At 45.3% G+C, this 15,180-nt stretch overlaps 1 protein-coding gene across 1 annotated transcript; it reads right to left on the reverse strand.

The window, feature by feature from the left end:
- Positions 1–8,182: 8,182 nt before the first annotated feature.
- Positions 8,183–14,625, reverse strand: rpl14 (ribosomal protein L14). Its single transcript, XM_038810332.1, has 6 exons — positions 14,560–14,625; positions 13,675–13,776; positions 11,834–11,928; positions 10,610–10,709; positions 10,349–10,402; positions 8,183–8,471 (listed from the first exon to the last, which is right to left on the reverse strand). The coding sequence occupies exons 1-6, from the start codon at positions 14,560–14,562 to the stop codon at positions 8,409–8,411; spliced, it is 417 nt and encodes a 138-aa protein (XP_038666260.1). The 5' UTR covers positions 14,563–14,625; the 3' UTR covers positions 8,183–8,408.
- Between the last annotated feature and the right edge of the window lie 555 nt (positions 14,626–15,180).

Raw genomic sequence — 15,180 nt, forward strand, 5'->3', positions numbered from 1 at the left:
TTTGTTTCAAACACTAGCTTTCGGAGCACTTCTCCTTCCTCAGGTGAATGACATCTCCTCGTACATCTCTTCTAAACCTTGCCCCTCGCACCTTAAACCTATGCCCCCTGGTAATTGTCCCCTCTACCCTGGGGAAAAGCCCCTGACCATCCAAAAAAAATAGATTCACCTGAGGAAGGAGCAGTGCTCCGAAAGCTAGTGTTTGAAACAAACACATAGAACATAGAACAGTACAGCACAGAACAGGCCCTTCGGCCCTCGATGTTGTGCCGAGCAATGATCACCCTACTTAAACCCACGTAACCCGTATACCCGTAACCCAACAATCCCCCCATTAACCTTACACTACGGGCAATTTAGCATGGCCAATCCACCTAACCCGCACATCTTTGGACTGTGGGAGGAAACCGGAGCACCCGGAGGAAACCCACGCACACACGGGGAGGACGTGCAGACTCCACACAGACAGTGACCCAGCAGGGAATCGAACCTGGGACCCTGGAGCTGTGAAGCATTGATGCTAACCACCATGCTACCGTGAGGCCCCCAAACACGTTGGACTTTAACCTGGTGTTGTAAGACTTCTTACTGTGCTCACCCCAGTCCAACACCGGCATTTCCACATCATTCCTCTGTCCAAGCACTACATTGAAAAAGCAAAGAGTGATCATAACACATAGATCGACAACAGAAATTGAGCAGGAAAAGAGAAAGGATAGATAAGTGTCAGAAAAAAATGACAATATGAGAGAAAAAGGCATAAAAGAAGTTAAATATATTATCAGGCTTATGATTGTGGATGCAGCATTGGCTCAATTCAACAACGTGGCAAGCAGCAACATCACCTTTACTGCTTGCTGCTGTTCGAGGATTTTATTTTGGGACTCAGATAGAGGGGAAGTTGTTTGTTTGCTGATGGAAAATAGTTGTCTTTTAGTCACGAATAAAGAGATGGTGGGGTTTGGCGATCACCAAAGTTTACGCTGGTCTTTACATTGACACAAATCTGAGCAAACCTTACCCTTCCATCTTCACACAAGGTTCTTTCCATGCACCGTATAGCAAATAAACCGGACTCCTATTTGTTTGACAGGAACTTTACAACGTTCTTTTTAAATCTCATATCAGTTTATCTCTCCCCCTCCAGCCACCCCCCCCCCCCCCCCCCCTCCCCTTAAATTGCAGTCATTAGCCACGCAGGACATTAACCCATTCACTCCTGGCACGTGTGTAGGTCTTAACTGGAGATGTACACCTACCATGTCTTGCTGTGTTGAGCATGTAAAAGCCCAATCCAAAATGGAACGCTGCATATCTATATACTGAAGACTAAAATAATAATAAAATATGTTGTTTCATAATTAATATGTGAATGTAAACAAGGACTTCCAGAAACACTGATCCTGTGACACAGCCATTACTTGTGCCAAATATATAAAGTGTTTTCAAAGTGTAAGGATATGTGTTATTGGGGCACTTTTTCGCTGAAATGCTGATAAAATGACTGAGGTCTCCACCGCTGCTTGCTCATATGCATCCATCAACAATAAAACTGAAGTAACACGACCAAAATGCTGCAGGTCTGGAATAGAAACGTAAAGTGCTGGGAAAGCTCAGTGAGGCTGGCAGTATCCATGGAGAGAGAAACAGAGTTGGTATCTCAGCTCCATTCTGAGGGAAGTTCAACGAGATTTTAATTCACTGGAAACTCATTCCCTTGCAGAGAAAAACGGGCCCCAATGCTTCGGGTCAATGGCCTTTTGTCAGAACTTTCTGATTACAAGTCATCGACATGAAATAATTAAACAAGGCTTACTGTTTGCTAACAGCATAGATAAATTAAAATGTTTCGTTTTGAACATGAATTCAAGCATATTTCAAAATTAACGCTGGAAGCCGCTATCAAAAGAGCAAAAAATCCTAATTTTGGACATTATAGATCAAGTCTATTACAACTGCCGGTCCGACAAAACATTCTATCTGCGGCTCCAGTTATCAGTATTATCAAGATGAGCTGGTAGATTTGTATGCTGTATGCCATTAAAGAAATCAGACATTCAGCAGCCGGTCCAGAGCTAATGTATCAAACCGCATTGTGCTATCACATTAAGTAGTTGGATGTATTTCAATATCACTTAGTCGATAAATAAAAGTTATAAATGCTACCATTTGGAGATCATTCTCAATTGTTGACAAGCCCCCTCAGAAAATGAATTGGCCTGAATTCAGATGTTGATTTGCAAAGGTGCCCGATGTAATTTTTTCCACTGCAGCATCAGACCGCCACAGATTTTACAGCCACGAGCAGCGACAGATCAGCTCCACAGGTGGCTTACATTTAGATATAGTCCCTACCACATAACACCAACAAAAACAGCTTCTACCCCGCTGTTACCAGACTCCTGAATGACCCTCTAACGGACTGAACTGATCTCTTCACGCATCTTCTCTACTGAGTAGCACTACACTCCTATATGCTTCACCCGGTGTCTATGCCCACGTATTTACATTGTGTATCTATGTATGCCCTATGTTTTTTTTTCATGTATGGAATAATTTGTCTGGACTGTACACAAAACAATACATTCCACTGTTCCTCGGTACACGTGACAATAAAACAAAAACAAATCCAATCCAACTTGCAATTGTATAAGAGCCTTGGACCATAAGGCGTAGGAGCCATCTGGCCCATCGAGTCTGCTCCGCCATTCAATGAGATCGTCACAGATCTGATGATCCTCAGCACCACTTTCCCGCCTTATCCCCATAACCCCTTGGCTCCCTTACCAATTAAAAATTTCTGCCTCAGCCTTGAATCTACTTAACGACACAGCCTCTACAGCCCTACTATGCAGGCAGAAATTCCACAGAATCACTTCGCTCAGAAGAAATTCCTCCCCATCTGTCTTAAATAGGTGACCCCTTACTCTGAGATCATGCCCTCTGGTCCTAGACCCTCTCACAAGGAGAAACAACCTCCCAGCATCGACCCTGTCAAACCCCCTGAGAATCCGATTTTTTCCCAATTAGGTCGCCTCTCATTCTTCTAAACTGCAATGAGTACAGGTCCAGCCTACTTAACTTCTCATAAGAAAATCCCTTCATACCCAGAATCAACCTCCAATGCCAATGTATCATTTCTTCGACCAGGGGGCCAAAACTGCTCAGTATCCCAGATGTGGTCGAACTAGTGCTTTGTATAGTTTTAGCAAGACTTCCCTATTTTTATGCACTTTTTGAATAAAAGTGTTACATTGGCAGTTTTCCAATCCTCTGGGACTTCTCCAGAATTTAAGGATGTTTGGAAGGTTACAACCAGTACATCCACTACATCTGTAGCTACTTCCTTTCAGATCTTAGGATGCAACCCATTAGGTTCAAGGGACTTGCCTTTAGCTCCATTACTTACCTTTTCCTCTAGCAATAGTTGTTTTTTAAAAATATTTTTATTAATGTTTTGCAGAATTTTTCATAATAAAACAGTAGTAACAATAATAACAAAACAAACTAGAGTGAACATTAACATAGTGCAAAAAGAGAATATACAATAACAATTAAATAGACATTACCCCACGCAACCCAGTCTTCCCACACCATCCCAATGAAACACCCGCCCCCCCCCCCCCCCTCCCCCCGCCCCCATGTGCCTCCACATTAATAAAATCCATCTCTGGACTACTAGGGAGGCAAAGGCCAAGACATCGGCCTCTTTTGCCCCCTGAGCTCCCGGGTCTTCTGACACTCCAAACATCGCTATCTCTGGACTCGGCACCACCCGTGTGTTAAGCACCTTGGGCATTGCCCTCGCGAACCCTTGCCAGAACTCTCTAAACTCCAGGCATGCCCAAAACATGTGGACATGGTTTGCTGGGCTGCCCTTGCACCACGTACACCTGTCTTCTACCCCAAAAAACTTGCTTATTCTCGCTGCCGTCATGTGTGTCCAGTGGACCACCTTAAATTGAATTAGACTGAGCCTGGCACATGAGGAGGAATTAACCCTGCCCAGGACCTCTGCCCACTGACCCGCTTCCAACTCCTCACCTAGCTCCTCCTCCCACTTGCCCTTGAACTCCCCCACCAGGGTTTCCTTCGCCTCCTGTAGCTCCTGGTAGATATCCGACACTCTCCCCTCCCCCACCCAGGTTTTCCTCTAGTGATAGTTATTGTATTTATATCCTTCCCTTCCACTTTTGCCCTTTGATTTAGTATTTTTACAATATTACCATCTTCCGCCAGAAACACTGACTCAAAGCTTTGACAAAGAGTCATCGGACTCGAAATGTTAGCTCTTTTCTCTCCCCACAGATGCTGCCAGATTTGCTGAGATTTTCCAGCATTTTCCCTTTCGTTTCAGATTCCAGCATCCGCAGTAATTTGCTTTTATTGACTCAAAGTATTTATTTAACTCCTCTGCAATTACCTGGTTCCCCATTATTATTTCCCGACTCTCATTCTCCAAGGGCCTATACATTCACTTTGGCCTCTCTTCCATTTAAGAAATACTTACTGTCCGTTTTATATTACTTGCTAGTTTATCCAGTTTACCTTCTCCCTCTTTGTTTGGTCATCTTTCACTGGTTTAAAACTTTTCAATCCTCTTTGTCATATTGTATGTCTTTTCTTTAATTTTAATACCATCCTTCACTTCATTGGTTAACCATGGTTGAATTCTAGAATCCTTCTTCCTCAATAGGATATATCTTTATTGTGAGTCATGAACTATCACGAACATGCTGATCAACCATCTTTTCTGCTAAACTCCATTCCCAGTCCACTCTACCCCCATTCCTTTGTAATTACCCCCATTTAAGTTTATTTGCTGACTCAAGTTTCTCACTCAAACTGAACGCTAAATTCAACCATGGTCACTGTTTCCCAGGGGATCTTTTACTCAGATTCTTCATTAAACTGCCTCATTAAACATTGCCAGATCCAAAATAGCTTGATCCCTATTTTTCTTTTTGTTCATGGGATATGGGCATCGCAGGCTGTGCCAGAATTTATTGCCCAGCCGTAATTGCCCTTGAGGGTGCAGTTGAGTCAACCACATTGCTGTGGGTCTGGAGTCACATGGAGGCCAGACCAGGTAAGGACGGCAGATTTCCTTCCCTAACAGACATTAGTGAACCAGATGGTTTTTACAACCATCTGCAGTGGTGGGATTTGAACCTGGGTCCCCAGAGCATTACTCTGTGTCTCTGTCAGAGACAATACCACTACACCACAGCCTCCCAACTACATATTATTCTAGGAAACTGTTCTGAATACACTATGAATTCTTCCTTGCGGCTACCTGTGCCAATTTCATTTTCCCAACATACGTGAAAGTCACCCATGACTAACATACTGCCCGTTTTATATGCCCTTGTTACCTCCTGATTTATTCTCCATCACTTCACAGGAGCCTTATCAAAACAAAATTGGATACTCGTCACATCAGGAGATATCAGGTCAGCTAACAAAAAGCTGATTCAAAGACTAAAGTTTTATCGAGCTTAAGGAGGTGAAGGAGCATCAGTGAAGCCAAAATGTGTGTGGAGTTAGGTCTACAAAAATTGAGGAGCATAGACAGAGTGGATAGTCAGACTTTTTCCCATGGTTAGAGGGGTCAATTACTAGGTTTAAAAGGTGCGAGGGGCAAGGTTTAGAGATGTACGAGGCACATTTTTTTTTTTTTTTTTTAAAGAGGGTAGTGGGTGCCTGGAACTCACTGCTGGAGGTGGTGGAAGCAGGGACAATAGTGACGTTTAAGGGGCATCTTGATAAATACATGAATAGGATGGGAATAGAGGGATACGGACCCCGGAAGTGTAGAAGATTTTAGTTTAGACAGGCAGCATGGTCAGCGCAGGCTTGGAGGGCCGAAGGGCCTGTTCCTGTGCTGTACTTTTCTTTGTTCTTTGAGTTAATTCCAGAGTTTAGGGCAAGTTGCAACCTACCAGTCCGGATTCACATGGTGCTCTTTAACATCTCATTAGTGGTTACCAACCGTTAGTTTTCAGTTGGATCACATAACATGAAAAAAAAATTAAGATTAGTGCTGTTATTGAGATAAAAGGCTATTATGCTGCACTTTAGTTTCAGGTAATCATTTTAACAAGAATGATTGTGCTTAAAATAAATGCAATCGGGGGCAGCATGGCGGCGCACTGCTGCCTCATGGCGCCGAGGACCCAGGTTCTACCCCGAATCACTGTGTGGGGAGTTTGCACATTCTCCCAGTGTCTCACCCCCAAAACCCAATGTGCAGGGTAGGTGGATTGGCCACACTAAATTGCCCCTTAATTGGGAAAAAAAGAATTGGGTACTCCAAATTTATAAAAAATAAATGCAATCGAATGAGGTACAGGTTCTATGGCTGCGATTGTTCCTAATATAGTTCAAGATGATAAATTATTCTAAATGTGCTATTGGAAATTATTTTTTAAGCACTAGATATCAATCGCCAAAATGTCTTATTTTACCCCCATCTTAAATTAGTTTGTTTTTAAAGATGTCTTTACTTTCAAATGTCAAAAGGGATAATTCAGTTAGGTTCATTTTACTTTGACTTTATTTGTATTGATATATTTAAATTGTAACCTACAATTTGCCAAGAATTTGGTTTAGCAAAGCCAAATTTTCTTTGCCCGGTAACTTTTGTTGTGGGTAGTTCTTTAAATAAAATGGCCGAGTTAAAAAAAGCATTAATCTGCTGGGAATCAGCAGCTGAAGGTGTGGCCCACAAAGGTGTAGTAACAAAAACTGGGGTTGCAGAAGACAGCACAATTACCGGAAAGCCGAGGCTTGACAGCTGCAGTGTTTGAGGGTCGAGATGGAAAGGAGCTGTGGGATTATAATTTTAACACATTGCTATTAGACAAGGTGTAAAGGCGGCACAGGGGTGCAGTGCAACAGGATTTAGTCAGAGTTCGGCAGCAATTTTGGATAAGCAGTTCGAGGATATTAACTTGTGTGTCTACATTAATGGGATTTTGCCACTATATGCAATGCATGGTAAACACAACTACACAAGCTATCAGGCAGCTAAGTGTGAACAGCTTCCAAAATCGCCCTCATCAGGTTTTGGCAGTGACCTACATGCACCAGCTAGAAAATGGGAGACTTTTGGGAGCTTCAATTTCCCAAAATTAAAATGTGCTTTTTTGCGTGGCCAGTGTAATAAGTTGGAACTGTACCAGGATGAACTGGCGAAAGTCAGTGCCCAGATCAGCAGAGCTATGAAGCTCAGGGAACATTAGTTAATATATTTCATAAAGGTGTGGTAGATGGTAATTTTAGAGACAAGTTAAATAGTGGGTGTTAAATGTTTAGTTTATGTATTATGTAATGCCATCATAGCTGTATTAGTACCAATAGATATTTAATGATTGGGATTCAAAAGTAGGAATAAAGGTCGACACATGCCAGTCTTTAGAAATAGCACATCACAACAAAAGAGCAACAAGGCAATGTTATTATAGTCACAAATGTAGCGCATGATCCAATTCATTGGGTGGCAAAGATGATATGCCTGGTGTGGGCATCATCCACTTTTGCACTCTTCAGCTCAAAACAGTTTTGCACCGGAACTTACCAGAGTGCAAGCTGCTGGCACCGCAGAACGACTGAATAGTGAAGCAAACCAGGACTCACTCAATTTGTTGGGGTCACATGTTGCTATTCAGTTAGATGGGAGTTATCTGACATAGACTCTACATCCTCTGGCATACAAATCCCCCCCCCCCCCCCGACTATGGTTCAAAATCAGAAAGGGTCTTCTAAGGATGAACCAATCGACAAGCAAGTTCTGGATTTTCACCTAATCTGTATCTCAATCCTCTACTTCCTCACCCAATTGACATTAACAGCTTGCAACATGGAGGACAAATGATCCTGCAAAAAGAGACAGTCCCACATTCTCAATTTATACACCATTACATCAATGTTAAAATTCCATACCTTTAGATTGGATTTGTTTATTGTCACGTGTACCGAGGTACAGTGAAAAGTATTTTTCTGCAAGCAGCTCAACAGATCATTCAGTACATGGAAGAAAGGGGAATTTACTTGAAACAGCAGAGTGCTGAGAAACTTGCTATGGTTAAACGCTAGCTTTCGCAGCCTAAATGAAAAGTAAACATTTCCAACCTGGCATGCCGTGTATTAATCCACTCAATAACCCCAGGCAACAAAGTCACAAAGATCAGTTTAAGTTTATTTTTCCCTCTAGAACACAGAACAGTACAGCACAGAACAGGTCCTTCGGCCCTCGATGTTATGCCGAGCAATGATCACCCCACTCAAACTCACGTATCCACCCCATACCCGTAACCCAACAACTCACCCTTAACCTTACTTTTTTTTTTAGGACACTACGGGCAATTTAGCATGGCCAATCCACCTAACCTTGTTTACACAAACATTTATGCTTTCTTGCTGGCTTCCTTCTTCAGTTTTGACAACTCGTGCTTGATGATTTTGTTTCTCTGAGGAGGGAAGAAGAAGTCAAGTTACTGCAATCCATGCTGATTTATTTAACCATGTCACACTCACATTGTCAGGGTCACATATTGCTGTTCAGCCAGATGGAAGCTGCCTGACAGCATCTGAATGGACTCTAATTTCTTTGGCATACATATCCCCCCTTTGTGACTACGGTACAAAATCAGAAAGGGTCTACTAAGTATGCACGTCATTAAAAACAGTAATGAATTGAATTTACATTCTACCTTCCACAAGCCTATAAATGCCGTTTTAGAACAGTCAGTTTCTGAACAAGCGCTGAATTTCCTCCATTTGACAATCATGCGGACAGATCGATAATGTAGGAATTATGAGCAGAAGGCGACAATTCAGCCCTTCGCACCTGCTCTGCCATTCAATCTGATCATGACTGGTCGCTTCCTGATCTCAAATCCATTCTCCACATGTTGCCCATATCCCTTTAACCCGTTTTAAAATCAGGAAATATATCTATGTCCTCCTTAAAACTGCTTAATGACTCAGATTCTACCGCACTATGGGGCAGCAAGTTCCACAAATTCACCACCCATTCAGTTACTTTATCCTGTTCTATCATTCAATGAGATCAGGCTGATCTATATCCTAACTCCATATACCTGCTTTTTCCCTTAATAACAAATGTCGGCACCATTCTCAGGTTTAAAGCAAACAATAATCCACCAGTTCTATCTGCAGGGGACAGTTCCAAACTTTACCACCCTTTGCGTGTATAAGCTTTCTCCAGTTTCAACTCAGAAAGCTGTAGCTCTAGTTTTTAGAATGTGCCCCCTAATCCCAGGCTCCACAACCAGGAGATATAGTTTCTACATGTACCCAAAAACTTTGGTTAAGTCACTCTGTAATCGATTTAAATTTGAGGGAATACACCCTGGCTCTTAACAACTAAACCCTCAAGACTCCAGATCATTACCTCGCACGGTAACATTAAATACAATTAACTTATTACCAGACATTAGTTCAATAAAACAGTGATGTGTCCTAGTGAAGCAAATACCTCAGCTGAAGTTAATCATTTGCACCTTAAATGGAACGGTCGTTAGTGTGCCTTTAGAAAAGCGGGAAGCATTGAAATATTCGGGATTCGGAAAGGCCATGATAGGGTAGGTGCCAAGAGATTATTTCCTCTGGCCAGTGTTGAAAACACACGAGGCAGTCTCAGGATAAGGGATCAGTCATTTAGGACGGAGGAGAAATTTCTCCACTCAAGAGTTATGAATCTTTGGAATTCTCTATCCCAGAGAGTTGTGGATACTCCATTATTGAATACATTTAAAGGTCAACATATAGAGTTCTGGCCTCTCAGTGAATCCAGGGATTTGGGTAGAGGCCTGAAAGGTGGAGCTGAAACCTCAGGTCATAATCACACGGTAGTACAGTGGTTAGCACTGTAGCTTTACAGCGGCAGGAACCAGAGTTCGATTCCCGGCTTGGGTCACTGACTGTGCGGAGTCTGCATGTCGCCACGTGTCTGTGTGGGTTTCCTCTGGGTGCCCCAGTTCCCTCCCACAAATCCCAAAGGACGTGCTGTTAGGTGAATTGGGCATTCTGAATTCTCCCTGTGTACCCGAACAGGCGCTCAAGTGTGGCGACTAGGGGATTTTCACAGTAACTTCATTGCTGTGTTAATGGGTCATGTGGTTCCTGTGCTAAACAATTTAAATAAAGCAGTTATGAAATAACTTACTACCACATACCCAACCCACTTAACCCAGCCAGCCAAAGTCAGAAGTACACACTGTAAAACAAGCTAAATGATAGAACAAATTTAAACGCTGAAATGCATAAGCTTAAGTGAAATACCAGACAACGATCTAAATAGTTCTCGTGAAAGTGAACTCACCATTTTCTTGGCCCTCATGACCTTGTAGCGATCAAAGTCTGTCATTTTGGCTCTCTGAGGAAGCGAGAGAGAAATAGGTAAATTATATCGAGCACGGTTTTTGGTGGAAGACATTTTAATTAGACAAGACAGTGACACAATGTGAGGATGTAAATCTACAGCTTTTTAAATTACAATGTGCCATTAAACAACAGGACTGGACACTGAATTGCTCCACACAAACATTTTACCCATGGGGAAAAGTGTTGATAAAGCACCAACCTTTGCACGGGCTTCAATTTTCTTTGCCCAGTGAGTGGCTTCCCATTTCTCGTTGATTTTCTCCTTTTCCCATGCAGCTTTCACAGACTTGTGGCGAACACTAAGAGAAAATTATAAAACAAACTTGTTTGTTGAGTCATCCAGTTAGTCAATGTGCGCAATTTTGCTTAATGATTTGTTGACTTCAAGTCTTTTCTTAATATATGGTGCATTGTTAAATGCTTGTGCGCGCTCCCCCTGCCCCCAACACTACATAAATTCAGGAGTTTCTGTGATGAGATTGCAGGTGAACACTAGGAACCGTCTGAAACAGGAAGAATTCAAAGTAAACGGAACACCGACATTCCTTAGCTGGGAAAATGACCCAAGTTCTATCTATTTTCGAATTAAATCACATTTATTGGTTGGCTGTCCAACAAAGCCAACATTCTTAGCGAACAGGAGATAGGTGGGTGCAAATTAATTGTTGCAACCACGTGAAATCGCAATGACTTATGGCACATTCAATGAAAAAGTGTTGATAGCTGTGAATGGAGAGGAACCTAGGAGTTTATATGCATAATTTCCCTGGAAGTACAAGACATCAAAGAATTTACAATGCAGGAGGCCATTCGGCCCATCGAGTCTGCACCGGCCCTTGGAAAGAGCACCATACTTAAGCCCACACCTCCATCCTATCTCCGCAAGCCCACCCACCCAATTTTGGACAAAGGGCAATTATAGCATGGCCAATCCTCCAACCTGCACATCTTTGGCTGGTGGGAGGAAACCGGACCACCCCCTCCCTTTTTTTTTTTAAGATGAAGAAACTGTTGGAATTCACACATGAACACAAAGTCTTGAAATGGAGATGAGTCAATATACTCTGGTAACCTTCAGCAAAACTGTGCTATAAATAAACAGCTAGCAACCAAGCAATTTGTCCCTCAGCACCAGGAAAACATGCGTTCGAACCTATATTCCACCACACTGCAGTGCAAGTTACAATTGGGCCAACTGAATTGTTTCGGCCCATTTTGGAATCGAACCTGACCCTCAAGATCATTTTTTTAAAATGATGAATTGACCTATTGTCAAGAAACCAGGCTTGAATCCAGCCCACGGTTCTGAGCAGAGACATAAGTGCACAATATTGAGTTCAGCTGCAGATTAAATTATGTTCATTTGAATGAAAATGTTTTAATTTTAAATACGTACATTTAACTGAACAAATCTAGGTCTCACCTGTGGGGTATTTTAATCTTGAAATCAGTGAGATGCATACATTTAAATGGCATTGCTTGTCTCCGCACTCCACTGCAAGGGCCATCCACCAATGCCTAGGAGAGATTCAAAGAGGTGGCTTGATTTAACACAGTTCATGGTGCAGTCTCGTTCATGGTCTGAGGGAGCGGGAGTTTGGCCGGGGGGGGGGGGGGGGGGGGGGGGGGGGGGGGAGAGAAGAGAGATAGTGTGTCCGTGAAGGGAGTGTTTTGATGAGAAGGGGAGTGTTCGTAAAAATGTGTGTTTCCATGTGAGGGGAGTATCTGAGAGAGGGTTGGTGTTTGCGTGTGAGAGGGTTATGTGAATGAGAGGGACGAGAGTGTGTGAATTTCAAAGACACAGCTAAGTGAATGAAATATGTGAGGGAAAGAATGGGTTCAATACTTAGAATCAGCTTTCCAGCCTCATTCCTCCCACTAGAAATAATAATGGGGACACCTTATAGTCTTTCAATCAGAGAATCTTTTAATTACCAGATTACTATGTGCACAGATATAGCTAGAAAATAGTTATTTACACCTGGATCGAGGATCAAATTGAGGTATACAAGATGATTAAAGATATGGATAAAGTAGACATGGAATGGATGCTATGCTTCCTCTTGTGGGGCGTTCGAGATCGAGAGGTCATAGTCTTAGGATAAGAGGTAGCAAATTTAAAACAGAGTTGAGGAGAAACTGCTTTGTCCAAAGGGTTGTAAATCTGTGGAATTCGCTACCCAAGTCAGTGGATGCTGGGACAATGACTAATTTAAGGAAGAGTCAGACAGATTTTTAATTGGTAATGGGTTGAAGGGTTCTGGGGAAGGGGCAAGTCGGTGGAGTTAAGGCCAAGATGAGATCAGCCTTGATCGAATGGCAGGGCAGGCTCGATGTGCCAAATGGCCTTATTCTGCTCCTATATCTCATGAACGTATGCTTTTGCGGCAAAACGGTCATCGACATTATGAAAATGTTTGGGGTTCCTCAATACTCTTGGGAGGTCACTAGGGTTTAGAGGCTTGAAAAGTTTGGGAAACCCTGATATAAAGTAAAATCAATTTAATTTGAAGTATAATTTTCCCGTTAATTCATACGCAATGTGTTGATTCTGGTTCGTGTTGAAGTAAAAGTTACAAAAAGAGGAATTGACATCAATTTGTTGTTCGGGCTCATTTTGTTAACTTTCCCCCATCGGAATCATAGCAACAGCCTCTGCCTGCTGCACTGAAAGTGCCAGGCTTCAACTCAGAACCTCTGGTTCTAGAGCACAGCATCTCAAACGGAGATCCATCCAGGGTGGGCCCCAAGGATGGTTGACATGGTAGAGCACGATAGTCATGAACCGGTTAGCAAACAGCAGCCGCCAGAGGAAAGCTCTGTTGCCCCATGTTCCTGCCTCCCCACATGATTCTACTCTCACTGAAATGTGGTTCCCCATTGCTCTGACTCCCCCACTCCCGGGCTATCAAATATAGGGTGTCATACGAAGTCGGTAAATACACATCAGTAAGTTAGTGTAATTTTTAAAAGTTTACATCCATCACTTTCACATTGAGCACTGTACAGTATTCAGGTGTAGGGTCTAATGGAGTGATTATTAATCCATTTAAAAAGACATTCTTCAACCAGGGAACGTTTGAGAATTGCTGAATCAGAAAGGGGGGCACAGAGGCAGCTGACAGATTTAACACAGAGCAGAGTGCAGGCCTGTTACAGCCGGATGGGGCCCGGGTGGTAATGTGCCGGTGACTGTGTGACCAGGGCGGGGGAGCTGCTATGTGATTTTGGGGGGGGGGGGGGGGGGTCAGTGAGAGTACCTACCCGGTTCTGGTCAATCACATCCACGATCGCCACCAGCTTGCCGGCGTGGTGGCCAAAGGCGATGTAGGCCACGCGGCCGATCTCCACGTATCGTTTGTAGACCTGGAAAGAGAGGAGAGAGTGAGCGGGGCGCCGAGAGAGGGAGGGCGGGAGACAGGGAGCACCCGAGCCCCTCACCCCAGTCCGGGACCCTCTCCCCAGCCCGGAGCCCCCACACCAGCCCGGGATCCTGACCCCGGAGCCCTATCCCTAAGCCCCGGAGCCCTCCCCCAGCCCGGGGCACTGACCCCGGAGCCCCCACACCAGCCCGGGGCCCTCTCCCCAGCCCGGGGCCCCCTCCCCAGCCCGGGGCCCCCTCCCCAGCCCGGGGCCTGACCCCGGAGCCCTATCCCCAAGCCCCGGAGCCCTCCCCCAGCCCGGGGCACTGACCCCGGAGCCCCCCACCAGCCCGGGGCCCTCTCCCCAGCCCGGGGCCCCCACCTCAGCCCGGGGCCCTCACCCCAGCCCGGGGCCCTCACCCCAGCCCGGGGCCCCCTCCCCAGCCCGGGGCCCTCTCCCCAGCCCGGGGCCCTCTCCCCAGCCCGGGACCCCCTCCCCAGCCCGGGGCCCTCTCCCCAGCCCGGGACCCCCTCCCCAGCCCGGGGCCCTCTCCCCAGCCCGGGGCCCTCTCCCCAGCCCGGGGCCCCCACCCCAGCCCGGGGCCTGGAGTCGGCGGCAGGAACACGCGGTCGCCGGGAGCGGCTGTTATCCCTCATTGGGCCCGAGCTGTGGGCAGCCGTGCATTATATTAGTGTGAGGCTGCGGGCAGTGCAGTGCCCGGAGCCGGGCCGCCCTCCCGGAGCTGCTGCGAACGTGTCAGGTTTTCACCGGCGGCCCCGCACTCACCATGGCGGCCGGGGGAGAGAGAGAGAGAGAGGGGGCGGTTTCCGGTTCCGGTCTTACTCAGGGGCGGTGCTGCGCATGCGCCCCCGCTCCCGCGCGCATGCGCTCCTGCTCCCGCGCGCATGCGCACCGTTTCCCGCCCTCCCGCTCGGGCGGCAGGGAGCGCGCGTGGTGCGGGCGTCAGCACCTGAAACTCTTCACAGGGGCCCCCAGAAAGACTTAAGGAGTATGGCATGTGGAGGTTGGGTGGATTGGCCCTGCTAGGTTACCCCTTAGTGTCCAAAGATGTGCAGGTTAGGTGGGTTTATGGGGATACGGTGGGGAGTGTGGGTGGGATTCTCTTTCAGAGGGTCAGTACAGATTCAATGGACCGAATGGCCTGCTTTTGCATGGTAGGCATTCTGTGATAAGGAACGGGAGCAGGAATAGACCACATGGCCTGCCAAACTGGCTCCACCATTCAATAAGATCATGGCTGGCTGAGTGAGCGCAAGCTGCATTTATAAATGTTGACAAAATACAAATGTTGGTTTTTGAACTCAAAGCTAATCTTCGCCTTCAACTCCACTTTGCAGACCATTCCCTTTGTTCCCTGAGAGATCAAATACCTGTGTATTTACAGCA

This window comes from Scyliorhinus canicula, chromosome 10 (assembly GCF_902713615.1).
Source record: "Scyliorhinus canicula chromosome 10, sScyCan1.1, whole genome shotgun sequence".
Classification (NCBI taxonomy): Eukaryota; Metazoa; Chordata; class Chondrichthyes; order Carcharhiniformes; family Scyliorhinidae; genus Scyliorhinus; species Scyliorhinus canicula.

Bases quoted from the DNA above. Each gene is read 5' to 3' on its own strand.
- rpl14 (XM_038810332.1), bottom strand. The intron at 11,929-13,674 runs GTAGGTACTCTC...AATCTCTCCTAG, and splicing joins ATGTGATTGACCAGAACCGG to GCATTGGTGGATGGCCCTTG. The intron at 8,472-10,348 runs GTGAGTTCACTT...TTCCCTCCTCAG, and splicing joins TCATGAGGGCCAAGAAAATG to AGAAACAAAATCATCAAGCA.